We start from the raw sequence: 27,252 nt of genomic DNA on the forward strand, positions 1-27,252 counted from the left end.
GTCGTCATGTGGAGGACTGCTTCCGTTCAGCACTGTTGTTCACTTAGGAGAATTCCTGCTTCCTATTTTCGTTCCATTATTCTATTCTGTCTCATTCCTGTCTCTCCAATAGTGTGCAGAACCATTTTTTTTATATACTGGAGAAATTGCAGTATATTCAGTATTTTGAGGAGCGCTGCAATTAAGAGACGAGATGAGCCCATAAACACAAGCAGAATAATTAAAGGCTCTTCCACAAAATGGCGGAAGGTATAATTCATGAAAGAGAATAAACGTTTTGTGTTCAAGAAACATTTGAGAGTAAATATTTTTTTAAATAGGTGTATAAAATATGTATCATGGCTCACTCAGTAAAGGTTGAGAAACTCTGTAACCAATAATGCGTTGTAGGATTAGGAAGTGACACATTTTGGGGTCAGAGGAGAAGTGAGCCTCCACAGTAATAAAAGGCTCAGATTTTAAGGAGGAAGGATGACATGTGATGATGGGTCATATACATCCTGACAACAGCAATCATATTAATAACTGTGACACATCAAGTACAATGATTTTGTCACACATCATGAGGCAAGAACAAAGAAACAAACATATCACTGCCAGTGACATCAAGCCAACTACTATCTTGCATCAGATTGTGTTCCTCTTTGGAGTCTCATCTGCATCTAACTTTTTCTCATCTCAATACTTATTGTTTGGCAAGACAAAGGAACGGCGATTATATCGTGACAACATTGAATCTGTTTATTGGTGCAGCTTTCTTTCAAAGTATATAATGATTCAATTCAAAAATGGCGACAATGCTATGAATATAGCCAAAAACATTCACATATTTTTCATCTCCACAAATACTTGATTAAACTGATTATGAATCGATCCATACAAACTCAAAAAATTGAGTCGTGATAAAATCATTCATCTTGGAGAAACATCAACTTAAATGTAAGATGCTTTTTTTTTTCTCACCACACGCCTGTTAAGTAAGTCCACCTTCTGTACAACTGAGCATCACCTGTCAGTGTGTTCGCCACTCGTGAACTCTACCTCTTTCTGATTTGACACGGGAAGTTCAGGCGGCAGCTCGCGACTGTCATCTTGCGCTTTCTGCCGCTCTGATGAGCCCGCACGGCAGCGGCAAAGAGAAGCGAAGAGGCGCATCCGGACCGGTGTAGTGAAGAACACAAACATGATGCAGTTGGCTGCTCCCTGCGACGTGTTGCCAATGCCCTGTTGTGCCACCACAGAAGACAGACAACAAGAAAAATCTTATAAACACGCAACCGAGCATAAGATTGTGTATGACAACCAAATGATTGAAATGTCATGTCCACTCACATGTAGCATGACCAGCACAGGGTTCTGGCCCGCTGGGGATCCGGCCAGCAACAGAATAAAGCGGATAGTACTCCAAATGCGCAACATGATGAAGATGAGAGGGATGAGAGTCAGCTTCATGTCCGCCATGGTGGAGAAGGAGTACGATGGCGTCCTATTGGCCAAGAGGGGACGGTACTCAGAAAGGGCTGCATGCTGTGTGGTACCAAAGGATACAAGACAGCAGGAAATTAATGACTTTTTGGAAATCAGTAACTAGTGTAGCAAAACTTTAACTACAATACTATACCAGCGTGAAGTACCACGATACTGAAACAATACCATACCAAAAATCGAATTCAGTAGAAATGGCGGAATCGTAGATGACAAAACATGAAACTTCAGAATCCCCAAATTTTCAGGAATTCAAAATGGTGAAGGGTGGTGGATATTAAATTAAAGTAGTATTACATACATAAACAAATGATATAGTTTGGTTGAACATACCGGCGCTTAAACTAATTGTAAATTGTGGATGTTGAGTTTCCCTTTGCTTGTCTGGCTTTATGTTCCTTCTACATACCATATTTTACAGGAGTGACTCATAAACAGCTTGAAGCAAGTACCGGTACAAAAACTAGGAGCATGTTTCGATTTTGACTTAAAGGTATTGCAGTACTTCTGCAGTGCAAGTATAGCATGATCCAGCCGCTATGAGTAACACTACATTGTCAACTTTCTCCTTGGGTCCTCACCGCTGTGTGAATGTGTCTCTTGATAAGGATGTAGAGGACAGGGAGGGTGAGGTAAGCCAAGAATTCCCAAATCTTTCCACTCAGCAGCATCCATAGGATACGATCAGGGATGTGGATTCTGACCCAGCACCAGCCAACTGACACCTCTGACGCTGTGTAGCCAATCTTGTTGAGGCACACGCCTGCAATTGTGATGGCCAGAGGAACGCCCCAGCTAGACAACACAAAAGAGTTCAAAACAGAAGGGTTAGAGAATGACATCACACACAAAAAATTGTTTTTCATTTTTAAATGCCATGTGGGTTCAATGGCCAACGACACGCGACACCACGGAAAAGACGATCGTAATGTTTGCTTCATACATACTCTAGTGTACTGTGTGGCAGTCAGTACGTCAAATATAACTCAAGGATATTTTGTCTCGACCAGCTAAGAATATAAATTTTCATGCCAGAATGACATGTTTTTAATAGTCCATTGCCAAGGGGCAGGCTGTGTGTGCTGCTTATACAAGGGGATGAATAGCTCTGTTGTGACACCCCAATTGCAACGGCCTGCCTAAGAATTTGCAAAAACAAAAGTCGAATATTCACCGCAGATGTTGTGGTGAGAGTACCATGCGGTGACCATGTGATTATGAATCTCATAATTGTTGACTTAATTTATATACTACCAAATGGTTGCTTCCTCTTCCTAAAGTATATTAATAAACAGCACATAAATGAGCAATTTAAGTACTCACTGTTGCACATTGCAGCATGATTAAACGTGTCATGAAAGAAGCTTCCTATGATTGTTAGTTGGTACTATTTATGTTGTAACGTTCATTACAGCATCCTAGATTGAAAGAGAACAGTACTGCCCTTGACATTGTGGTTTTTTTCTTCTTCCCCGTGGAAAGAGCTAAATAAGTGGTCGCTAACGTATGGCCACTTACAGCCCGCTCCTTTGTTTAATTAAGTTTACAATACCAAGAGTCCTGGAATATTTGTTGCATTAGCATATTTGGTTTTAACTGATTCCTTAACTTGTACAGCGCTTATTTTTCTTAGATTTATCTAATTAAATAATTGGTTGATTGTGTTATTGCAAATAATACGTTATTTTTAATGGAATAAGTCAAACATTCATTCTTTAAAATAATAAATTTACCAAGAATGACTGATTGAAATGAACCATTTATTATTTTTGGGGGGGTTGAATTTCTACTCCTTACTTGATCAAAACGTTGTCACCTTTTATGGATGACTACAATGTAATAAAATGTAATTCAAAGATTTTCTCCCAATCTGAAGTGATTTTAGCGAACATGTATTTTTTGTTTGTTTTAAAACCCATTTGAACTCTTTAGTTCAAAGTTAGCAAAACTATGGGAACATGTTTGTTTGTAAGGTCATGGAAAAACTACTAAAGCGGGCTCTACAAAATCATCTGAACGAGCTTGACGTGCTAACTGCTGCTCAGCATGGTTTCCAGGAAGGACGTTCCTGTGTATCGAATCTCTTAGTAGCCAGAGAGAAGTGGGTAGCTGCCGTCGACGCTGGTAAATGCCTTGATGTCATTTTCGTGGACTTTAGCAAAGCCTTTGACAGAGTACCTCACATGCGTCTCCTGCTTAAACTCCAAAGGGTTGGTGTAACTGGGAAGATCTTATCCTGGATTGCTGACTTTCTGGAAGGACGTTATATGCGAGTGAAAGTCAACGACGCATACTCAGCGCCTGTGCTTATGTCTAGTGGAGTGCCACAAGGATCGGTCCTTGGACCCGAACTCTTCAAGCTCTATGTCAACGATCTCCCGAAAGAACTGAACATTGAGTGTTTACTGTACGCGGATGATTTAAAACTTTGGGCTGAAGTTACTAGCGTCGAGGATGCTGACCGTTTCCAAGACGTGTTAGATAGGCTCCAAAGTTGGACGGAAAAATGGCTGCTTCCAATAAACCATGCCAAATGTTCAGTGCTCTCCATGGGAACTCAGAATCCACCCGGGGCGTACCATATTGGAGGATATCTCCTTAAAAACACCACAAGTGAGAAGGACCTTGGTGTCATAGTGTCGTCAGACCTAAAGACTAGTCTTGACACCACGAAGAAGGTCACCGCTGCCACCAGGATGTTTGGATCCATCAGACGGTCTTTTGCCCGTATGACTCCTGCGATTTTCAGACCCCTGTTTATCTCTCACGTGCGTCCCATTCTTGAGTACGGACTGCCTGCAGTATTCCCATTGACCAAGTACGAATCCGATATGCTGGAGCGAGTTCAACGTCGCGGTACGAAAACAGTTGCAAAACTTCACCAGCTTTCCTACGAAGATCGACTGGAACAGCTGAATCTCTTCTCTCTGGCCTACCGTCGTCACCGAGGAGATCTGATATATACCCGGCGCATTCTCCGAGGCGAACTTGGTGAAGACCTGAGGGAGTATTTCATCTTAAATAATGATACATCGACACGTGGTCACAGTTTGAAGCTATACAAACCGAGGAGGTTACGCATCCATGGTGACGCCACTCTCTCTACCCGTGTAGTTAATAGCTGGAACCGCCTACCCGAATCATGTATCACAGCCCAGTCAGAGGAAAGTTTCAAGCGAAGTATTGACGCAGTGTTTAAAGTCTGAAAGGTGATGCTTGGTAGCATCCCTTCAACGTCCGGGAAGTGAAGGAGCTGACAAGGGATTCTTCCCTCTGCTTTCTACCTCTCAATGAAGTCAATGAAGTCAATGAAGATGTTTTCATGGGATTCCGTGATTTTTGTTTTGTCTTTCTTATAAAAGTCCCCTTCTATCGACATATACGTATATCTAAAATAAATAAAGCAAACAAATGACGAGTTGTTTTCTTCATTTCATAAACCTGTCTTAGTTTACAGATTGTAGTTTATGTATCCCGAGATGCCTCGGGGCGTCTTAAAGAGACAGTAGCATTTTATTCTCTTAGCTACCTGACCAGGTGGAAGACCAGCACCAGACTGTCTGCAGCTCTCCGACTGGACTGGACGATGAGCACATACAAGTAGACTGCGATGGCCACCGTCCAGAAAAAGGAGCTGGTGTTGGCGAAAGTGGATATCGCTCCTTGAGCGACGCAATCCGGCGAGTCGGAGTCGAACACTTTCCACACTCCGTAGGCATACGAGACCGCGGAGAGCCAGTCGGCCACCGAGAGGAAGAGAAGCAGTTTGCGCGGAGTGGTCCTCAAATCCGCCAAACTAATGTAAGTGACGATAATGAGCGACGAGCCCACAAATGACATGGCGCATGAACACAACACAACCACCTGCTCAGACAAGTATACAACTGTGTGGTTGTGTGCTGCCATAGTCTTCTTTCTCGTTGTCTTCACTACACGCGGTGCATGTTTGCAACACAACGCGCTGCCTGCACTTAATGCGTCCGTTTCCCTTGAAGACTAGAGGAAAAACAAACAAACCAAAAAACTGTGCGTTTTCCTTTTCCCCCACCCACTGCAACTTCTTCCTTCTTCTCTTCTTCCTCTTGTAGCTGAGGTCACAGTCAGCCCGGTCAGTGGCACGCTGCAGGCTATTTTCAGAATTGGATTTAAAACGATTACGTACTAATAATCCCAAAACTAATTCCCCTGCAGAGTGTGGAAAATCACAAATGCCACGTATTTTCCTACCCTTAATCAGCCCATTATTCTCTTGTTGGTCTTCTGTTAAAAAAACTAAAACAGACCTTTATAGAGGAGAGTGTGTATTATTGTACAACAGTTATTCAGGTGCATTGAAATAAACAAAACAGCTGATGTGAATTTTTTGTTTTTCATTTTATTTTATTCATTAAGTTATAACAATAGAATAAATAACCACACTGGAACAATCACAGTTAATGAGTATTGTGTTTAATTAACATTTTCTGGACTGTGTCAATTATATCGAAGGATTATTCATTTTGTAAAAGCTAATTTTAACATACAGCTCTTGAATTGGATCTTATTAGATTTAGCAACTGGACAAATTGTTTTGACTACTTGGTAAATCAGCACAAATTTATAAATCAAAGCGACTGAATTTACATGGAATTATTGTGAAAATCAATTTCAGGCAGACGGACATAAAACACACATCAGCAAATAGTCATTTTAAATCCATGCTTCTTTTAGCCATCAGATGGCAGCAGAAGACTTTTTTTTCCACAAACTACAACGCAAGCTTTGAGCCAACAGAATGTATTCAGTTCGTCATTACTCACATGTTTATTTCGACTATGTCTTCATGTGACAACTTGGTCCATAATGTGATGGTCGATACAAAGCAGCTTAAGGTTTCCCCCTCCATGAGTCAATGTCATTGCTGAGGACTCTTATTGCAAAGAATTTCTGCGGCAGTATACTTGCTGATTGCTTCGTTCTCACTCCTCACAACAACCAGCTAAGACACTGCCAGAGAAACACCCACAGCAGCCAGTAGTTCTGCCAACTGGTCCATTCTCCTCGAGAGTGGCATGAAAGCTGGCACTTTTTACTATGATGAGCTCTCGAAGTAGAAGATGATCAGTGCTCTCTGTGAAAACAGACACAATGCAGGTAGGCATACATTTTTCTAAAAAAATTCAATGATGATAAAATGACCCCCCCCCCCCCTTTTTTTCCTCTTCTTGCCTGGTGTGCCTGTGCAGCATCACTTTAAGTTTGCACAACTTGAGCAAGCAACTCCCCCCCCCCCACTCTAAGTCCAAGAATAGATTTTGTGTCATGACTCATGATTTTGCATCAAAACGCTCCGATTGATTCACCTCAATTTGTAGCGGTGTGTTCAGATTGCTGCTCTCCTCATGTAAAGCAAATGCTTAAGTGTTGTTCAGCAAAGAGGTATCAGTTAAAAGTCTCCCCGCGATCTCTGCAGTGCTATTTTTGTCCGTCGGACTATTCTATATGGTCTTCTCCCCGAGGACTCCGCTTGCTGACAGGACATGGACACGAAAGAGCGCTCTGCGGTCGTCCGCTGTAAGGACAATGAGAGGGAGGAGGAAGGCAGATCGGGCTTGAATCTGCTATCATATGATCCATCTCTGGTTGTGTAACTGGAAAGTCATTTGACTGGTGCTCGAACAAATCTCACCTCGTCTTGCATCAGAAATAATTACGCAAGGTGTTGTTCATGTATGACCGAATTAATACCGACCTGTTTTATCACCATAAAGCAGGTCGGTATTAATCCTATCTAATTCAAACATCCAAACTAATAAAAATGAAATCATAAGATGCCAAAGACAGCTTGGCATGTAGTCCTCTGTTATTGCATAAAATCTGGACCTCCCACAGACCTTTCAGTCTGTTTGCTAATCTTCAGCCCACCTGTAACAGTCATGGCTCTTTAATAGAGGACAAGCATCTACTAGTGCTTTTGATTTGCCTTTACCAAGAACTAATGGAGGATCCTTAAATTTTGGATGACCTTTAGGTAAGATATCTGCGACCTGGTCATTCAAACTGAGGTTGTATTGCAAAACAGCAAATACGTATCGAATCTAGGACCACATATATGTGACCCATGTCAGATTTGACAAAAAAATAAATAAATCAGAATATAGGCAAAAAATATCTGATCTGGGGTGCATTTGCCTGCAGCGCTTCAAAAACAAGACACATTTTTTTTTGCTATCTCTTCTTGCAACTGGCCAAATTTCAGAGTACTTCCTACTTGCCTCTCTGCTGCTGTCACCAAACTACAACACTCCATGGCACACCAAAATGGCCGTCAAACAAGGCAACTCTGAGTATTGTGGAGGAGCGTAGCGTTTAGCCTTGCAAGCTCGTCCGAATACCGCTAGTCTTAAAAGATTCACACCAGTGGGGGCTGACGTCAAGGAATTAGGGTAATGGCGTGAAGTGAAGCTCCATTTTCATCACAAAAATCTACTGTCTAAAGGTGAATTATATTCATAATTAAACCTGCATCTCCACACAGTTCTGACATTGACGTCAGTGTTGTAACACTATGGCACAAAGAAGAATGATACAAGCATGTGAAAATATTTTACCACAGTTTAAAACTAGTAGCATGGTGAAATAATGCATGTTTATCTTCAAAAACAATAAAACACAAGTTAAATAGAAACATTCATTCATTCATTCATCTTCTGAACCGCTTATTCTCTCGTGGGTCCACGAGCGTGCTGGAGCCTTTCCCAGTAGTCTTAAATGGAAAATTCTTCATTTATTTTTAGCCTTGCTATGATGTTCTGTCTCAAGCTAATTATCACGTTGACTGCCATTGACAGCTATAGACGTCAAACATCCATTTTAACTGGGTTGGCAGCGAATTAGTGAATTAGGAAGGTAGGCTCTGTTGTGGGTTTGGGCTTGGACTCAGTAGAGAGAGTGCTGGAGGAAAGTACGCTCTCTAAAATGAGGACCATACTGACCAACAAGAGCCGTCTTCTCCCATTAGAGGAGCTACGTAAGCTCCAGGTTCCGCACACTGGGGGCTCCACAAATAGATCAGGTTGGATCTTCTAGGAGGAATGGGAGCGTATGACCTCCCAATATTGTCTAATAGTGCTCTGACTTTTATCTTTTCCATTCAATTTATATGTTATTTATTGTTGATTAGTGCCTTTAGCTATTTCTTCAATGTAAGCAACAACCCAATGAATAATTTCCCTTGGGATCAAGAAAGTAATCCTCTATCTATTACAGCATGCTGTGCTATCGACGTTAAAGAGAAACATGCACAAGACTCTTACTAAGTACAGCTACAGTCAGCATAATGGGTGAGTTGTACCTTTAATCATATAGTTGTATTTGTATCTCTGCAGGTATGTCCTTACAGGAAATTGGTTTGTGCACTGTGCTGAAAAAATATCAATGACGTCACTAATGAATCTACTTCGACTTTCATTACATTAGCTAATGATTAGCATTGATCACAAAAAAATAAAGTGACAGTGTTAGAGTGCTCCTGTGATATTCACCTAAAGTTTCTATTTCCTTATTTATTGTAGCAAACAGGTAACACAAGGGAACATTTTAAGAAATATGTCGAAATAAGCGAGGCCTTACAAGACATCCATGGCCTGTCATTCACCCTATATTCTTTATAAAAACCAAAAAGTGGTCAGAATTTTGGGGAGGGTCATTATGCCATAACCCTCTTTGTATTTGTGCCACTCATGTTTGTGACATTTAAGTAATGCTCGGTGCTACAGCTCAGTGCTTCATAGTCACAGTTCGCATCAGCGGTGCTTCAGCTTTCCCTTCCCAAACATTCATTCATTCATAAACAATGACAAGCCATAATATTATAAAACCACTGACAGGTTCATTAAGTAACACTGATTGTCGCACAACAATGGCACGGGTCGGAAGGATATATCAAACAGCAAATTAAATTTTAGTCCTTGAAAGCAGGAAGTGTGGGACAGCATAATCCTAATGAGTAACTTTGACAAGCACAAAGCTGTGATGGCTTGACAACTTTGGGGTGAGAATTTCTTTAACCGCACATCCTGCCAGGCATTTTCTAGGCAGGGTTCTGCAGTACTGGTCCGTAGGGACATTGGCCCCCGTGGCTCACTCGGTTACAAAGCATCAGAAAACATTTCATTATTGGGCTGCTCCGACTAAGACCAGACTGTCTCTGAGTGACATGAATCAAAATGGAATGGTTGTGCTAACGTACCTGTTAGTTGTTGTGATGAGAAATTTAGCGGCATGTACGCAGTTAGGAGAGGTGCAGAATCTGCCGTTAGCTAGTTCACTTTTAATAGTACCGCAATTTCAAATAGTCGGTGGTCATTTGTAATTGAAGTGAAAAATATATATGTACAGAGCTCGCCTTGGTAGTTGTACCTAGTCACTGATGTCCTGGTCAAGGTTACCCCCCCTCCATGTAGTCTGATCCCGCAGAAGATTTCACCGCAATGCACGCATCTCCTGAAAAAGTCAATTGTGTGCTCCCGATTAAGGTGTCAGAATACACAGTGCACTGCAGTTTGCTGCATATGCACTCAAAGTCCACAAGCTGACCTATACCTCTCAAAGTCCCCTACAATGACCACAAGATTTGGGATGCAGACAGTGTGACGCTTTCGACAATATTCTGCTTGTGAGTTGTACGTGTTGTACTTATCATATGGACTAAAACTAAAACGTAGCAAATATTTGGCACTTTATGCTAAAGCTATCTCCGACACTGTACTTTCTGTTCCTTGGTTGTTTCATTGTTGGCTAACAACAGTGCCATGTTCTTGTGCAATACCACACTCACAATTCACACAGCTTAGCGTGACACGTGCTGTGTATTAATTTCTTCTGACTGGTTGAACGCTTGGTTTTGGCTTCCTTACCACACTTTTTTTTGTTTGATTGTGAAGGCAAGTCTCCATAAGTTGGTTTCATTCATATTTATTGACCTGCGTCACAATTCATTCTGTTAATTATTGCCATCTTCACAAAGAGCGCTAACCCCGAACACTAGAGGTTGTTGGCTCAACATTATTATTTTTTTACTTCAGAAAACCGGACTAGCGCACATCGAGTCTAATCGCTAAGCGTCTGCGATTATGTGCAGAAATATGGACCCTTTGACCTCACATCCTATCAAGTGTTCTGACTTCAGGCATCGATGTAGTAGTGAGTCCAAAGTAGACATTTTGAAATAGGGTGCTTTCTGGTTCTCTACGAGATCCAGTGACACAAGTGGAACAAGTCGGAAATAAGACATGGCTAACAAACAACAGCAACGGTGGATGACGAAGGTCACCGCAATAAGGGCAGCAAGAAAAATGACCACTGCAGTAAAGTGGAGACTGGAGCGTCATTCTAAAATGACCAGAGATGAGGCCTGGCTGCAGCGTAAGCAAACTGGCACATAGTTTTTGTTTTTTTGGGGCATTTATCTTCAAAATGTTGCAGCAATGCCCAATCTGCTGAAGCTGTGAGTGACCAGTGGTGACAGTATGGACTCAGCACGTTAGAAACCATTTAGTACTAGAAATCGTAACTGCTTATGAAAATGTATCAGTGGCAAATAGAACCATGACAAAAGGTGCTTGAACAGCAAAGTAACCTAGAGACGTTTCCAAGGTGTCATCTTAGCGTCAAGACGCGGATGCAGTAGCACAGGTCAAGAGTTCAACGCAGCGCTCAACTTGCATGTACTTTGCTGAAGCAAATTAAAGGGAGGACTTTTAGCTTCCCAATTCGGATCACGGAGAGTTTCGCTTGTGTTCTTTGCTCCTTTTAGCAGTAACATTTAACCCGGGGATTCACAAGAGGGCTGTAACATTATATGTCGGGCACTTTAAATCACTCACCCAAGGCAGTAAACCAGCTCCCCAGTCCACCTTTGGTACCAGTCGGCCGTTGTCCACAGGTGTTGTGCAGGCTTTGACCGAAAGCCACCTGCGTCTCTCTGCTCTCTGTCTCTTTTGCACTTGGTCACTGCAACAAGTCAAGGCATGTTCCTGCACAGCAGCCGGCCGGGTGCACGAGGCTGCTCCTAGACCAGAAGGGGAGGAGCAGAGCTGTGAGGGAGGGGGGGGGTTAGTCCAAAAGCCCCAGCATGACTCAGCCTGCTTGACTTGGTTGGTTTGTATGCAGAGATTGAACCTTTTTCTTGTTGCACAAGACAATAAGATGATTGATAGCCCGTCGTTCATGTCATAACAAAAGATATGATGGTGGATGACGTGTTACACAAAGACTGCATAATGAACTTTGGACGGGTAGAGGCCAGAAAACTGAATTCTTGTTTGCCTGTGATAATCGACCTTTTTGTCTTTATAATTTTTTGCAGTTTTTTGGTGTTATTCTTGATTTGTTAAATTACTATTGTAAACGTAAATATACTTGAAAAAAAAAAAAAACATTTCATTAGCCTAATAGAATAACTGCCTAGATCATTTAATTGATAACATTTTTGGTGTTTCTTTTCTTGTTTTTCTAAAATATTAAAAAGTGACTTGGGCAGTTATGCTTCTAGGATAATTTCTTTGTTGTTATTCATATCAATTATTATTTTGCACCATTGACAGCATTGAATTGCCGATATTGAGAAAGTGAATAACTGTGGATGTAGAACATTTTTGACAAATTAAAAAATCTAACTTTTAAAAAGCAACTATTTATTTTGATTAATTTCTTATCTCTTATTTTTTATTAACTATCTCTTAACAATGTGCTTCTTGTTTCCAGCTAAAACCAGATCAGTCAATAAAATGGTCTTTAAATCGTAAACTTTTTACACTTAAATATAATTTGGGGCTGACTGTATATTCAAAAGCTTTTTTAGTGCACGGAATCATATTTGATAACCCAAACTGACATGGACATCGTACCAACTGTAAGGCAGTCGAGCCTTGTTTGTTATACTTGCTATTCTAAAATTTAATTAATTTAATCTTACTCTTTTTTGGTAATTAAAAAGTTACTAAAGTATTTTATGAGTGACCAATAAAATATTAATTGGGTCATTGTATTAAAATTTATTTGCATTCTTAGTAGCTACCTCTTTTACTTTAACATACTGCTAAATGAATTGCTCATTAAAGCTGTAATGAGGCAGTATGGTAATTCATTACATCGCATCATGCAATACAGGAATTTTAGACGAGGCCCACAATTGCAATTAAAGCTTCCTCACTGACAGATATGGATTACGCGAATGTATCCGAATGTGCTTCGCATGCTTTTTTTTTTCTTTCCTACTGACACACAAAACCTCGATCAGATGTGCAGATTCATCAGCGTCCATGAGGGCTAATTATGCAGTGCCGCTCTGCTGCTTGCGTACGACTACCCCCCCCATCCTCAAAGGAAGGGTGAAGCCAGTTCATCACTGCTGTAGTGGAAGTTGATCACTAGGCAGATTCCAGTTGCAGCAGCAAGAACCAGCTCAGCAAAACTCACCTGCTACAATATGCTCTCAATCTGGCTGCCTGAGCATCCTGCAAACGGCCGAGCGCACCTTTCTCTCCACTGCATCAGGCAGCAGACTGATGACCTTATCAATGGGAGAGCCAAGTCTCTGATCTTGTGCCCAGAAAGCACTTTTAAACTGTGCACCGTGGTTTGTCTTTTCCATGCTGACAGCAAATGGAATAGATGCTGGGGGAAAAAAAGGATGCAGTTGTCTGTAGACCACTGCTTTCATTTATTGGAACCAGTGGTGCAGCCCTGCACTGGCGGACGTCTGACTTCTGTCGCACGCTTGCTTCGAAATGTACGAAAGCGTGAACGCTTTGCACTCGGGTAAAATACGGATGATCATTCTGGCAACTCTTTTTTGCTGTTGTTATTATTTATTTATTGTATTTGATGGGACAGTGCGTGGGGGTGGGGGCAAGGAGAGGAACCTGGAGCACAGCAAGTTCAAAGCTTGGTGCATTGATTACATCATCGCAACTGAAGAGCTGGAATGGGACAATGCACCATCCCAAGGTGCGCGTGTGTGTTGGGGGTGGGGGCTGGGGGGAGTTTGGTGTGTGTGGGGGTGTAAATCTCTTCTCCAAACTCAGGCAAGGTCCCATTTAGAGTGAGGTAGTCCACCTGCAGTGCGTGCGTGCGTGTGCGCGTGTGTGTCAGCACTGCAGGAAGTCAGCTGATGCTGTAGGGCATTGCAGGATTGCTGCACTGCTGCTCTCTCCCTCCTCTCTTCACTCAGGCACATTGCTCAAGGAGGTGGATGGTGATGAGCGCATGTGCTGCATACTTTTTCAGCAAGGGAGGGGGAAGAAGGTGAATGGAGGCGAATTGTAGGCTTGCAATGCATGCCGGTAAGGCGCCGTGCTGGGCTACTTTACCTCTGAGAGACACTAGAAAGTAGAGATGGGGGTGGAGGGGGGTGGAGCAAGGAAGATCAGGTGAGTGCGGCAGATTTCCTTTGCAGACATCTCTGCTGGAAGTATGCGCAGGGGAAACTGCAGATGTTCCTAGATGATGTCAGGCACCAGATGTGGCGTTGGGCCATTTTTTCTTTTTTTTTTAAATAGTCCTAAAATCCTCCCTACCTCCCCCACCCCTCCCTTCCTCAGTCATGTCATCCTGCTGCAGTCAGCAGACGTCCCCTTGGAGGTGTGTGTTTCACAAAGAGACGCCTGACCACTCTTTCCAAGGTCTTAGCACAATTACCTGATGTGAACTCAAAGTGGAGTTGACCGGCATTCTGAGCTGGCAGGACCCACTCCAAAAAAGTGGAATGTTACAAGTTTTGGTTTACGGGAAGTGTCATACGTGACAGAGTAACTCGGAGGACAGCTTGTCTAGGGTGGTCTTTATATTTTTCTAGTCAAAGCCATTAGGTAAAAAAATGAATACTTTTTCCAACATGCAATATGAGCTGTCTTTGCAGAAAAGTAGCGTTAAACTTCATGACTGCACCACTGCACCCCGTCCCATGCAGGATGTTGTGGGCTCACTCTGATTGGGATGCATTCTGTTTAGCAGTGCAAACCGTCAAATCTAAACCTTCAAAAAGTAGAGAACATAAATTGTTCTCTTCTAAACGGCAGAACTATCATATTTAGTGTCTCACTGCTTTCTTCTTTTTTCTTTTTTCTAAAGCAAGCCCTCTCAGCAGACACTCTGGTTGCTATTTCAAGCCGGTACCGTGTGTCAAATAATTGATAGAAGAAAAGACTAGTCCAGCTGGTTGGCTGACTTCAGCCTGGTGGTGCAGAGGCGGAAAGTGATGAGATGGTAGGCATGCACATACTGTATACTTTTATCAGCTGCTGCAAGGCCGGTTTTGAAAGTGTACAATGGAGGAGGAGAGGCGAGTAGACCGCAAATGAGAGGCTTGAAATGCGTACCTGCAGACGATCGTCGGTCGGGCTGCATCAGCGGTGACGGAGCAGGAAAACTTCAGCGAGCCTCTTGGTGTGATGATGTGCCTTCATGGTGCTGCAAAGTTGACTGCAGCATTGCCTCCTGTACAAAATGACATTGTTTGCGCTCTCTCTCTCTCCTTCCCTCCTCCTCCTTCTGTGAGCACCCCCACCTCCCTCCCTCTCCTCTGCACGCTTGCTGGCAGCCTAAAGTGCACAGCTCAGCAGTGTTCCCCTACTGCCGCAGCAGATCCTGCATGAGCTCTGCGTATCCAAGCGGGATGGGACTTTTAAAGGGGACCGCAACCTCCAGGGTCAACCTCTCCTCTCGCTCTCTCGCTCTCTCTCCCTCCTCTTGGTCCTCCCCTGCAAACACTTTTGGCTCTTGGCTGTAGTTAAGATAGTCACCTAAAACAAGGCTTCTTCCATCCCATAAGAGAGAGTAAACTCAAACCTCACCACGGAGAGTATGCCCTTTTGTATCCTTGAATGCTTTCATTAAAAAAAAAAAAAATCACCCATGACTGTGCATAGTGGGACTAACTTTTTTCATGCAGAACTGAAGTGCTACAAGCAGCAATCTTAAAAGTGGATTGAATAAATCAAATTCCACAATCAAAGAATTTATCCAACATTACATTATGCCGTTCCTGATGGAACTCTGTGACACCCCTCCTCCTTGCCAAAAAATCTATCCACGGCCCATTTTTGTCCCCAACCTAAGTTTGGAAAACACTGATGTAAGGAAGAGATGAACTCCATTTTTCCATCCATTTTCTTTTCCTGTTCAAGGTCACAGATTAATTGGTGTTTGTACGCATTCTACTAGTTGCCAGACAATCACAAGCCACACACAGATATGAATATATGTTTGAACAATAATTACTATTTATAGATCCATCGGTACCTGTGTGCTAGAAAGCGACACATTTGTGGGTTGGGTTTGTGGGGAGGGCAATCATTGCCAAAAGGCATTATGCACATATTCCCCTTAATTTGTTTCCTTTGTCCTTTTTGAGGACAATTTACTTCTTTCTTGTTTTTGTGGTTAAATACAAAGATAATACACAAAGCTTATTTTCTATGTAAAGCCTCAAAACCTAATAATGGGGTCACAATTTTTCCACGGCAGTGCTTTGATAGCACAGTGTGAGGAGAAGAGTCACCAACTGTCATTTTTCTCATGCTAGTCTTCTTCACTTGTTTTCAGTCACATTGCTTGGTGGGTGAAGGATTTAACGTGTATGTTTTTGGAATTAGGGAGGAAATAAGAGAAAAATCCACACAAGCACTTTTGAAGTGGAAAAGGAATGGCGCTAATGCAAGTCAAGCAGGAATTGCGCTAGCAAGAAAAGTTGATAGTAATTGTAAAAAAAAAAAAGGATGGAACTCATCTTGACTCACACTGTACGTGTTCCCCAGTGCCTTTGTTGTGCATCATAAATGATGGGAATAATGATATCTCAACTCCGTATTAACCCTCTCTCAGTTCTCAACTGAATTTATAGAGCACTTTAAAACAACAATTGCTGCATACAAAGTGCTGTGCAAGGAATAAAAAAATAGTCAATAACAGATGGGTAAAACAATAAAATACATGAAAACAATAGCCGTCATAAAACACGACAACAATGCTGAGTCTCATGGTGGTTAACTTTTTTCCTCCTTGTATGACCTTTAAGAGTACATCGCACGTGGTTGGAACTCTTGAGCCACACGAGAGAGATTCTCAACTCTAACACGCTTGCGTCGATGGGTTAAGTTTAAATTCAATACCACTTTATCTTAGTAGTCACCGATACCTAGTATCGATACCACTCGCACTTTTGATCCCTCCAAAACATTGACAGATTTGATCAAACAGACCCTAAAGATGTGAAAATAATGACAATTTCTCTATTCCTTTCATTTCCAAATTCCACTTCCTCATCGTAAAATGGCCACAAGAGGGTGGACGATATTGGTGTCGGCCACCATCACCAGTACCTTGATCTATATACTGATACTATGAGGACCCTGTCTTTATTTTGCATTCTTCTTTTATTTTTCCATTTGAGACAATGCTCCAAGACAGAATCCAACCGGCGAGCAATGCACTACAGTCCAAACGTTTATCTTTAACCAAGTTGTCTGTGCACACTGTCTAACGTGATAAGTGTAAGATCGTTGAGCTTGAACTATTCTCTCTGTTCTTCTGACAGAGCACATCCAGCGTTTCGAAGATCAGTGTGTATGAGCCATCCGCTTTTGCTGCAGCAGTGCAGCACTTTTTTTCTACTCACTGCAGGAGGACATGACTTTGAGCAGCCCTGGGCCAGACTTGAACCCGCTTAATGCAAAAAAAAAAAAAAAAAAGGAGCAGCTTTTCTCTTTTATTTTTTATATTCCCCACTGTGGTTTGCACTTTACTGTTTTACCAGGACCACTCTTTTCTGACTTGATAAACTGCTGATTGCTGAATCATGGTAACTCTCACCAGTTATTTGTGATCAGCCCCATGCTACTTGCCACACTGTCCTGATTAGTTGCTGTCAGTAGGTTAGCAAAATCTGCAGTAACGCATTCACGTGAGAAAATAGCCCGTAGCCTATGCATGTTAGCATGCAGTGCTGTTGTACTGCATGAATCCGCAGAGCCCTCTCCTCCGTACAACGACACCTGCAGGAAAAATGCCTCCAACAGCAACTTTTTTTCATACCACCAGCAGCATTCTCAGCAATAGCGTGAAGAAACGACCATATCCTGTGTTGGGTTACAGCAATGAAGTCTACCAGCGGAAATGATCCAAGTACACTTCATTTATTGTAAAATTAGTCACGACAAGTGAGTGATGTACTATGTTCATCTATCTAGCCAGTGACTTATTGCGGAAGCTAGAAGGTGCTCTTTCACTAGATGGAAGAAGCTACATAACATTTGTCTACTGAATTTATCTTTTATCATGCTTTAGCTCAATAAAGGTATCGAGAAACTGTTATGTACCTTGCAAACCTAACCATAGAACCCCTAAAGTCAAACAGCCGCCGAGGTTGTATAATATTTGGGGAACAATCTTCCTCCAATTGCACTAAACGTTAGGTTACCCTCCACTGTATTATAGGCATGACCGAATGAAAACAAGACATGACCAAAAAAAAAAAGCTTTACTTGTTTGATTTAACACCTTGATAGCACACCAGACTCAACTCCTTTGTATACAATTCATTAAACAGTCAACTCTCCATATGTCTACATATGTCCATATGTAGCTTTAAAGCAAGGTCCTTTGTGTATTGCCCAAGACTGCAGCAATTTGGTCAAGACAGCATTGCATCAGTGAAAAGCCAAGCAACTGACACTGCATGCAATCATTCACAATCGCTGCATGCACTTTTCCCAGCCAGGAAGGGGCGCTTAATCGATGTCTGAAGCGGAGGCAGTGAGCGTGTCTGCTTTCCCCTCCTACGTTGTAGGAGGACCCTGAGACTATCACCGAGCTCAGCACATTGCTGCACTAAAACATTGACTTTTTCATCTGGAGATGGGCTCAGGGAGGAGTCATTCGAGAAGCCAATCAGATGTTTTTAAATTTGCTCAGAATCGCATTTCTTCTCATTCAGGAATCCCTTGGTAAAGTTTGAAATGTGTTTGGAATTAAAAAGACTACATAAACCTCAATTCATCCACATAGAAACATTCGATCAGGCGATACGCTTCTTAATGGATTCAAACCTTTACAATGTATTCTTGGAAACCCTCTTGATGGCAGTATGTCCTAGTTGTTCCTATGGAGAATCTGGACCAATTCAAGCGCTGTCTTTTACACAGCGGACCAACCTATTAGTTCTCTGTCACAGTAAGAACCTTGTACACAATGAGTTACATTTTTCACGTATTTACAACCCTGGAGTATGGCAATTATTTTTAAATCTCATGATTTGAAGGTCACCTGTAAAGCACCATACTTGCATGAAGTCAGCACTTCAACCAAGGGGCTCGGCTTCATCTTATTGGCATCTTCAGTTTGATAAACTGCATCACAGGAAAATTACCTGCGATGCATATTCCTGAGCAGTGTTTCAGCATGAGAGTGGACATGATTCACCAAAAGGCAAATTGAAGTTCTGTCGGTGTGACAGGCTTGTTTGATGATGAATTGCTGCTCACGAGTCTTCAGTCAAACATCCAGTCAGGCATAACATGCGACATACTAATTTCCAAATTTAAATGTATCGTATAGACAAAAGAAAATGTAACGCTTCACTTTTAAATCGCCCAGAAAATAAAATGCAATGGCCTGTCTGTCCTATAAGTTGTCCTAGTAATAATGAGGTGAAGCCTCATAAGGGAGCGAACCACTTCAGTCAACTAATTGGAGAAAGGATTCATTTCTCGAAGCTTCATGTGCGCACAAAACCACATGCTGGCCAGGTGTATAGTAACAAGCAGCTGTATTTTAACCACATAATATGAGATTATAAATATTTTAATTTACTGAATTCTCAATATATTACCATTTAAACATTTATTTTTCAAGCTCTTTTCTGTGAATTTGGTTTTGATTATTAAAAAATACTATTATTACCAAAGCAGCCAACAGGCCTATAGAAACTACTCTTCAGAATAAACTCCAAATTAAGCATTATTTTTGTAATATTTCAATTAGCATTATACCAAAATGTAAGGTAGTATTAAAAAACACAGTTTAATTGTTTATATATATATTTATATATATTCGCATCTGCCGCAGAACCCTGGAAATATTGGATTGTATGTATATATATATACACACACACTATATATATATATATATATATATATATATATATATATATATATATATATATATATATATATATATATATATATATAAACACAACAAAATATATGAAAATCAAAACAGCTTGTAAAACGTTCATGGTTGAGCGCGACTGATTGTATGGTTTAACATTAAAAAAATAAAAACGTGGAAATTATTGTTGCAGAAGTTGCCCTCCAATTGTGGAATGACCCATCTTAAACTAGCCATCCCCACGAAGGCGGCACCGCTGGAGCTAGCTATGCTCTCTCATAGGCGATGCGCTGAGCTAACGACTCTGACTTGAACTGCAACTGGGACGGACGGGGAGGTCCTAATGAGCACAGCAGCAGCTGGGAGCACTTCACCACGTGACCCGAGATATGTTAGCTAGCAGCCGTCGTCACTTCATCCAATTCATGTCATCCGGACTCGGATGGGCAAAGGTAAGTCGACACGGAAACATAACTCAACAACACCCGAACGCTAACCTGGCACACGGCGTCGCTTCCGTTCAGCCGACAGCAAGGGCTGTTTTGAAAATACAGACAAAAAGAAAAAACAACGCCTTACAACGAGCTGTTCTTACTAGTCTTGCGGTAGCTGCACGAGCGTCTCGGTCGCTCATGTCCCATTTACACTATTCCAGTTTAGACGCTAGAATGCGTTTCGCGGCCCCTAATTTTCACGAGCTTTATTATTATTATTATTATTATTATTTGCAATTCTTGGTAATACGTTTTGCGGTGTTTGTGTGTGTGTGTGGGGGGGGGGGGTCAAATATGTAGGTCAAGACGGCGCATTAGAATGATCAGCTCATGTGGCTAGCATGACAAGTTTGCTCATTGCACGTTTTTGCTAGCTTGTTTAAGACCGCATTCAGTAGACTAGGTGTGTCAGAAACGTTTCGATTTTCAAACCTAAATGACAAATTTCCCCTTCAATGTTACGAACATCTATACTGGTGTGTCTTAAAAACATCCTGCTGCTTCATTCGGAGAAAGTGAGTTGAGAAGACTCAATGCTGCTTCACCATGACAACGTGCCTGCTCACAGTCCCCTGAGCATCTGACGGTTCCTGGCGGAGAAAAAAACCCTCGTAGGAGTGACCTTCCTACTCACCCAACATCGATATGTCATTTTCTTCCCCGTCCCCCCCCCCCGAGCGCAGCTGGGTCCATTTTGAAGACATGGTTGTCGTCAACATGGTCCTGACCATGGAGTTGCTGGAAAGAATTTGTGCAGGACTAAATTTAGTTTCTATTTACTCACTGGACCCCTAATGTTTCTGAAATAGACAATGTCATTAAAAGAGCACATACTATGGAAAAATTTACCTTCTTTGTATACCGTTCCAGGTGAGTCTCTGGAGTGCCTGCCCACCTATCTAATGTGTAATGAAACAAGGTAAATCAAATTATCCTATTTCTAGAAATGTAGCTGTAAGCGAGTTGTTCTGCCTGTTGTTGTTGTCACCTAACAGTGAGTTCACATAAATCGTCTTCCCTGATAGTTTGGCAACTTTGCTGGCCAAAGTTCCAGAACAACAGAATCACTGACACGGCAAAGTCAAAATGTCAGCAGAGCTGCTGTGTTAGCCCAAATCAATGTAAGGTAATGATGCTGACCATATTATCTTCTGATAGTAATATTATGAAGGAGATTGATTGCGTCTGAGTTGTCTCCATTGGATCAGGGATACTTGTTTGGCGGCTTCTTGTGCCAAAGTGGTGCGTATAATTCGGTGAATTGGTGCTAATGCAATGGAATCTCTTTTTGGCACTTGTATGTGAGATAATAGCCTTAGCTTCCTACAAACGACACACTTGAATGCTCTGTGAAATTGTATGGAGGGGGTGGGGGTTGTATTGGTGTGGTGTCCATGAGATTCAAAAATGCTTCCATGGATTTTAGGATTAGGTCGCTTGTTTGTTTTTCACACTCTGGGTTTTGCTTACGCTAGTAGAAGCACGTACAGTCATGAAATGTTGTTGGGGTAATTTCGCAAAAAAGAAATTGGACATCACGCAATCTACGTAATATGTAGTCAATCTTATGACGTAACATTTTCCTATTTCAAAAACAGAAGTGCGCCAAAAGGCATCCAAAGCGGCGGCAACTTCGACACCTAGTCATTGAAATGCGTAGGAGTGCCATTTTGTCCGTTTTCATTTTCATTCATGATATTGTGTGCTTAACCAGCAGACACCCATGTATCAAAGTCAACCACAGCGCATATGATGATGATAGAACGGTGGGCGTTTTTAACCTTCCAGAACAAACCAACATGTTAGATGCTCGTCTCATGCGCTCGGGAGATGGAAAACTTACCTGTAATCAAGCACACTTTGTGCGGCAGGTTTAAATCAGTGTTGTCGCCCGTGCTCGCTCTCAACTCCTCCGCTCTGCTCCCAGTGACTTGTCAAATTAGCAAATTGCATTTCATCAAATGACAATTCAATTGTCATCTATATAATGGGATTAAAAGTGGCTCCCAATTACACAAATATTGCTGTACGTAATGATTGTTTCAATAATCGACGAATCTGTCAATTATTCTATCAGGTGATCAAATTTATAACGTGTTTTAAACTGCTCAATTCCAATTTGGATGACTTGGCAAATCCAAAGCCTTACGTACTCTGCAGGCATACAAAATGACATTCTGATTGGCCCAGACCATATTGTGCTTTAGAATCCAGAGCAGTGTTTCCTTGGCTTAGCAAATCTATCCCGCTGGTTTTCTTGCATCTTAATCAGTCCCAAACTCAACCAACCAGGGGCCCTGGATCATCAACCAGCACAGGCGTATTTTTCAATGGGCTTGTTTATGTTTAAGGTATTTACTTGTTCTGTTGGGGCTGTTTATTTGTTTGTTGTAACGTGGCGCTTTACCAAGGGATGAGAAATAGTGAAGTGCGAGCCCCAGCCGTGTGCAAATGAACATGTTTGAATCTTTCTGAATGCTGGACAAGGCATTCAAAGACAGATTGTTTACATTCAAATGCTGGCCACCCGTTGCTTGCTTTTTCATGCCCCCTGTGTTCCAATCATTGAGGAGACATGACCCACTTAAATGGTTGTTTACTTGCATTAGAAGATGGGCTAAGGCCCTCCTCAATGAACTCTTGTCTACAATTCAATTAGAGGCCTTCCCAGCAGCACATTTGCCAATTGTGCAATCACTTGCCCAAAACTCATACTAAATGATGCATGATTAGCAAGCCAAACCAGACCAGCCTCACTCGCGTTTAAAATTCCATACAAAAAAAAAAAAGATTATTTTGATCACGTTGTAGGCGACTATTGTGTCAGATGTACAGACTTGAGTCTCAAGTTGGTAGTCCACAAGGCGGTGGTGTTAAAACATTGCTGCAGATGTGCGCAGGGTCACTGTCCTTAATTTTGTGTGCCAGTAAATCGATAAAGCTTTCAGACACCAGTTTACTTTCAGAAAACAATGGGAAATTACTTCCACATTGGTTCTCAGAAAAGCTTAATGAGATTATTTTGACAAAAGATATTAAAATGGCGATGGGGCAATAAGTTGCTTATGCTTTGTTGTGAACTTGACCAGTCAGACGCAAACAAATTGCATCGACGTCCATTTGCTGAACATCATATAGGGTAATTACAATTAGTAAACTAACATTGCATAGAGATTGCTTATTTTGTAGCATGGAAAAAAGATTTCAATGAATAATTTAAAAAAGAATTTCTAGGTACATGTTATATATCACGATATAGATTATCGCTATATTCAATGATGATCGCACATCACAACTTTCTACTGTTGTGCAGCGGCATCCCTACTAGAAATGCTTTTGTGTGTATGAGCGGGTTAGATTTAACTTGCTTCTCTACCCCCCCCCCCCCCCTCCTCACCCCAGCTTCCCAAACCACGTCTTGACCTTCTGAAACCAGAGACAGAGGAGCAAAAACCTGCTACTTGGGTTGCAGGAGTCGACCGGAGCGTGTCTACCCCCCCAGTGGACTTTGAGGAGGGGGGAGTAGGAAGAAGGCGAGGCCGCTGCCGTTAATGCTCAGAGTATGGGGCAAAAAGTCCCAGGTGGTATTAAAACCATTGATATGCGAGATCCAGCATTCAGCCCGCTGAAGCTGGAGTTGCAGGCCCTAAATCACACCAAGCCTTCTCGACTGGACCTGCTGCTGGACATGCCGCCCGCCGGCGCGGACGTCCAGGTCAAGCACTCCTGGAACAATGACGACCGCTCGCTCAACATCTTTGTCAAGGACGATAACAAGCTGGTTTTCCACAGGCACCCCGTGGCGCAAAGCACGGACGCCATCCGGGGCCGTGTTGGCTATACGCGGGGACTGCACGTTTGGGAAATCAGCTGGGCCATGCGTCAAAGGGGCACGCACGCGGTGGTCGGTGTGGCCACGAGCGCCGCGCCACTCCACTCGGTGGGCTACACGGCGCTGGTGGGAAGTAACAACGAGTCTTGGGGTTGGGACCTGTGCAGGAGTAAACTCTACCACGACAGCGATCATTCTGGAAAGACGTACCCTTCCTTCCTCGAGCCGGATGACACCTTCCTCATACCGGACTCCCTCTTAGTTGTCTTGGACATGGACGAGGGGACGCTGGGTTACATCGTGGATGGCCATTACCTGGGGGTGGCCTTCCGAGGACTTAAAGGCAGGAAGCTGTACCCGGTGGTGAGCGCTGTGTGGGGACACTGTGAAATACGAATGCGGTACATCAACGGACTTGACCGTAAGTACAAACTGCTGGCGTTTACGCTCAATTTGCTCTGTCTTCAGCTTTTATACAATCCATTTGCATCTGAGAGATGGTCACATTTTTGCTACATTTCCCATTCGCACGTTTGCTTTTACATAGTCATGTCTACTGAACAAAAAATATTGGCACGCTGATTGCAAGAGTGTCGCCTATAAAAGGGTCCTCTACTATAAATGTTCCCCAAAGATGTTTCTGAGAACATGCTGACTTCTTGCATGATTTTGTTTAAGCTCCCACATTTGGAGGCATGTATTTCCCACCAAAATGTGGTTGAACACCAAATGGTACCGCTGCTGCACAGACTTTGGAGGGTCCAGTCAAGTGTTATGCAGAGTTTAGATGTCAGCCATTCACTAAAGTTGACCCCATTTGCCATTGTTGTTACATTCGTGTTTTGATTAATTTGTCAGATCCATCACATTCTCAAACAAGCCCCCCCCCACCCGCACTTCTTTCCTCAGCTGAACCTCTGACTCTGATGGACCTGTGTCGGCGCTCGGTGCGTGTGGCTCTTGGGAGGGAGCGTCTGAGTGAAATTCCAAGGCTGCCCTTGCCGGCCTTTCTCAAGAACTACCTGCTCTACCAATGACGACACTTTCAAAGTTCAATAGTAACTATACCACCCCTCCCCTTGTCCCGCTCTTATTTCTCTCTTGTGCTTCTCTGGGATCCTTCTTTGGTCAAACTTGTTTGACAGCATTTCCGAGGCCTGTTAGACAGACTTGTGCTCACAGATGTTACAATAAGTATGCTTTTGTGATAGTGGCTGGACTTTTTTTTTTTTTTTAGGGTCTTCTCCTGTTTTAATGTAGTACTCTTAACTTAAAAGAAATCAGGAATCACTGAGTTTCTATGCACATGCTGATAGGACAAACTATGCCTTGACAGTCAAGCCAATAGTGGTCAGTGTCTCATGTAAAACTCAAGACTGTCTGTCTTGGTAATATTTTAATATTTTGATTGCAATGAAATTACACTTGTTCTAAGGCGCAGTTGCGCAATAGCCACAAGGTGGCAGCATTTATGCTTGTCATGCAAACGCGAGCACGAGATGAGCTGCAGGTCGTCCATGTCCCTGAGGATATTAAAAATGGAGGATGAAAGCAGTTTTTTTTTTCTATTTTTTTTTTTTTTTTTTTAAGTGATGATTTTTAGATAGACAACCGAAGTGAGATGCTGACCACACCAGTGAGGCTAATGTAGTGCAGCATTGGCCCGGTATTTCCTGCTCACACGCAAGGCATCTGACTAGAACTACTAACTAAATCAGCAAAAATCTTCTGAACTATGTCACTGTGATCATTCATCGCATGTATCTGCAAGAAATGATTCTTTTTGTGATTGCATTGTTTTTAAAGTTTCTTTAATTTGTTTCTTAGTGCAATTTTGACTTCTGTCATTCCCACATTCACAGTCACAGGTTAGCGCACAAAGTAAAAACCAGCTCATTGAGATGTGTGAATGGAAGCGGCACATATCGAGGCACATGTTTGTGCGTCAACACAATTGTACATTTATAGCACCATGATCGACAAATCAGAACGACAATCCACAATGTGCTGCTCTGACGTCATCAAGGTTCTGCGCTGCCGTCACTGTCAAATGGCACGTGGTACTTCATATCACACCTGTTGATTCTGGTGCATCTAAATGTGTTGTGCAGCTCTCTGATCTTCAGTCAGCACTCCATGTGCCACAGCTGTTTTCCTTACTGCTTGCATTTTATTTGTACTTGTAGATGTGTTTATGTAGCTATTAAAGATTATTTCCTGTTGATCCGTGCATTGATTTATTTGTTCAAATTCAAAATTTTATAAATCCCAAGAATTATGACCTTAGGAATATGATAGTGAAATACTGAAAAAAGTGATAATATTATTGTGGTACTTCAATCACAACAGACAATTACACAAAACCGACTCAAAATGTCCCTGGTGCAGTGAAACACCGTGTGGCCAAAACAAATTCTAAATTAAATGTATTTGGATGCGCGTTGTGCTAAAGAAGAGGTGGAGATATTGAGATGAGAAATAGTATACAATATTAGTGGTGTGACATTTAAGGTTGTGCCTTTCACTCTTACATATCCAGAGATTGAGTCGAAATCCCATAACAGTTTAATGATTATATGAGGTTTATTAAATCCTGAATTGAAATTACATTGCACTTGATAACAGGCGGAAAAGTCATCACAAAGTATCCCATCAGCCATTGTAAATACTACAGCTTCATCTTTCATTTGGTGTCAGTAGCGCCGATGTTTGTGACTCAAGACCAAACAACTTTACTCATTCACTGCAGTGCTGAGAGTATTTTTCTTAAATATACAAATACAATTTAGCTGACCAACTTTGTTTTCAACTGACCTTCCTGTTGTGTTCTATTTGAAATTTTACTGCGCTTCACCTGTGTGTTGCATGTCCACTTGAGTCCAAACCAGCCAACATTCTTTGTTGTTCTCCCAGTAGAAAAGATCATGTTGTTTTTCTTGCCCCAATATCTCCTGTTATTTCCAGTTCTTATCACAGCCAGAGGCGGCTAACTGCTGGTAGATAAACATCCGACTGGTAAACATTGGGATGTGCTTTTGCAGCAAGCGATCGCGTAACATGCAACTGAATTAGCATAATGACTTGGGCTTTGCTTTTTTTCCCCCTCAACAGTGGAACTTAAATTGCGTCCTGCAAAAATAAGTAAACAAACATTATTGCACTTTGGAGGTATTTCTGTGATGTGATGTATTAAATACTTGGACACCTTACATTTATTCTTATAGAAACGCTTTCTTATTTTGTTTTTAAGTACTGTATTGTTTTCAGGCCCTTATAAAGTATTACAGAATTGTC

General features: G+C 42.0%; 2 protein-coding genes and 2 long non-coding RNA genes across 8 annotated transcripts; 2 read left to right on the plus strand and 2 right to left on the minus strand.

Moving 5' to 3' along the window:
- Nucleotides 1-715: 715 nt before the first annotated feature.
- Nucleotides 716-5,594, minus strand: gpr157 (G protein-coupled receptor 157). Its single transcript, XM_061299547.1, has 4 exons — nucleotides 5,015-5,594; nucleotides 2,067-2,280; nucleotides 1,333-1,527; nucleotides 716-1,224 (listed from the first exon to the last, which is right to left on the minus strand). The coding sequence occupies exons 1-4, from the start codon at nucleotides 5,389-5,391 to the stop codon at nucleotides 1,006-1,008; spliced, it is 1,005 nt and encodes a 334-aa protein (XP_061155531.1). The 5' UTR covers nucleotides 5,392-5,594; the 3' UTR covers nucleotides 716-1,005.
- LOC133168208 (uncharacterized) lies at nucleotides 5,145-18,082 on the plus strand. The gene is made up of 4 exons (XR_009718162.1): nucleotides 5,145-5,286; nucleotides 6,464-6,618; nucleotides 8,734-8,807; nucleotides 17,063-18,082. It is a non-coding gene; the product is annotated as an uncharacterized LOC133168208 (long non-coding RNA).
- LOC133168212 (uncharacterized) lies at nucleotides 5,918-15,012 on the minus strand. The gene is made up of 5 exons (XR_009718165.1): nucleotides 14,847-15,012; nucleotides 11,352-11,536; nucleotides 9,886-9,969; nucleotides 6,828-7,036; nucleotides 5,918-6,595 (listed from the first exon to the last, which is right to left on the minus strand). It is a non-coding gene; the product is annotated as an uncharacterized LOC133168212 (long non-coding RNA).
- A 1,832-nt stretch (nucleotides 18,083-19,914) lies between the features above and the next one.
- Nucleotides 19,915-26,182, plus strand: spsb1 (splA/ryanodine receptor domain and SOCS box containing 1). 5 transcript variants are annotated; one of them, XM_061299590.1, is made up of 5 exons: nucleotides 19,928-20,084; nucleotides 20,997-21,045; nucleotides 21,152-21,252; nucleotides 23,529-24,379; nucleotides 24,868-26,182. In XM_061299590.1, the coding sequence occupies exons 4-5, from the start codon at nucleotides 23,689-23,691 to the stop codon at nucleotides 24,993-24,995; spliced, it is 819 nt and encodes a 272-aa protein (XP_061155574.1). In that variant the 5' UTR covers nucleotides 19,928-20,084; nucleotides 20,997-21,045; nucleotides 21,152-21,252; nucleotides 23,529-23,688; the 3' UTR covers nucleotides 24,996-26,182. The 5 variants fall into 5 exon arrangements, with proteins under 5 accessions (XP_061155546.1, XP_061155556.1, XP_061155574.1 ...); XM_061299562.1 differs by lacking the exon at nucleotides 21,152-21,252 and having other exon boundaries at nucleotides 19,915-20,084; XM_061299572.1 differs by lacking the exon at nucleotides 21,152-21,252 and having other exon boundaries at nucleotides 19,927-21,045.
- Nucleotides 26,183-27,252: the final 1,070 nt, after the last annotated feature.

Source organism: Syngnathus typhle, linkage group LG2 (genome assembly GCF_033458585.1).
Source record: "Syngnathus typhle isolate RoL2023-S1 ecotype Sweden linkage group LG2, RoL_Styp_1.0, whole genome shotgun sequence".
In the NCBI taxonomy this organism is placed as follows: domain Eukaryota; kingdom Metazoa; phylum Chordata; class Actinopteri; order Syngnathiformes; family Syngnathidae; genus Syngnathus; species Syngnathus typhle.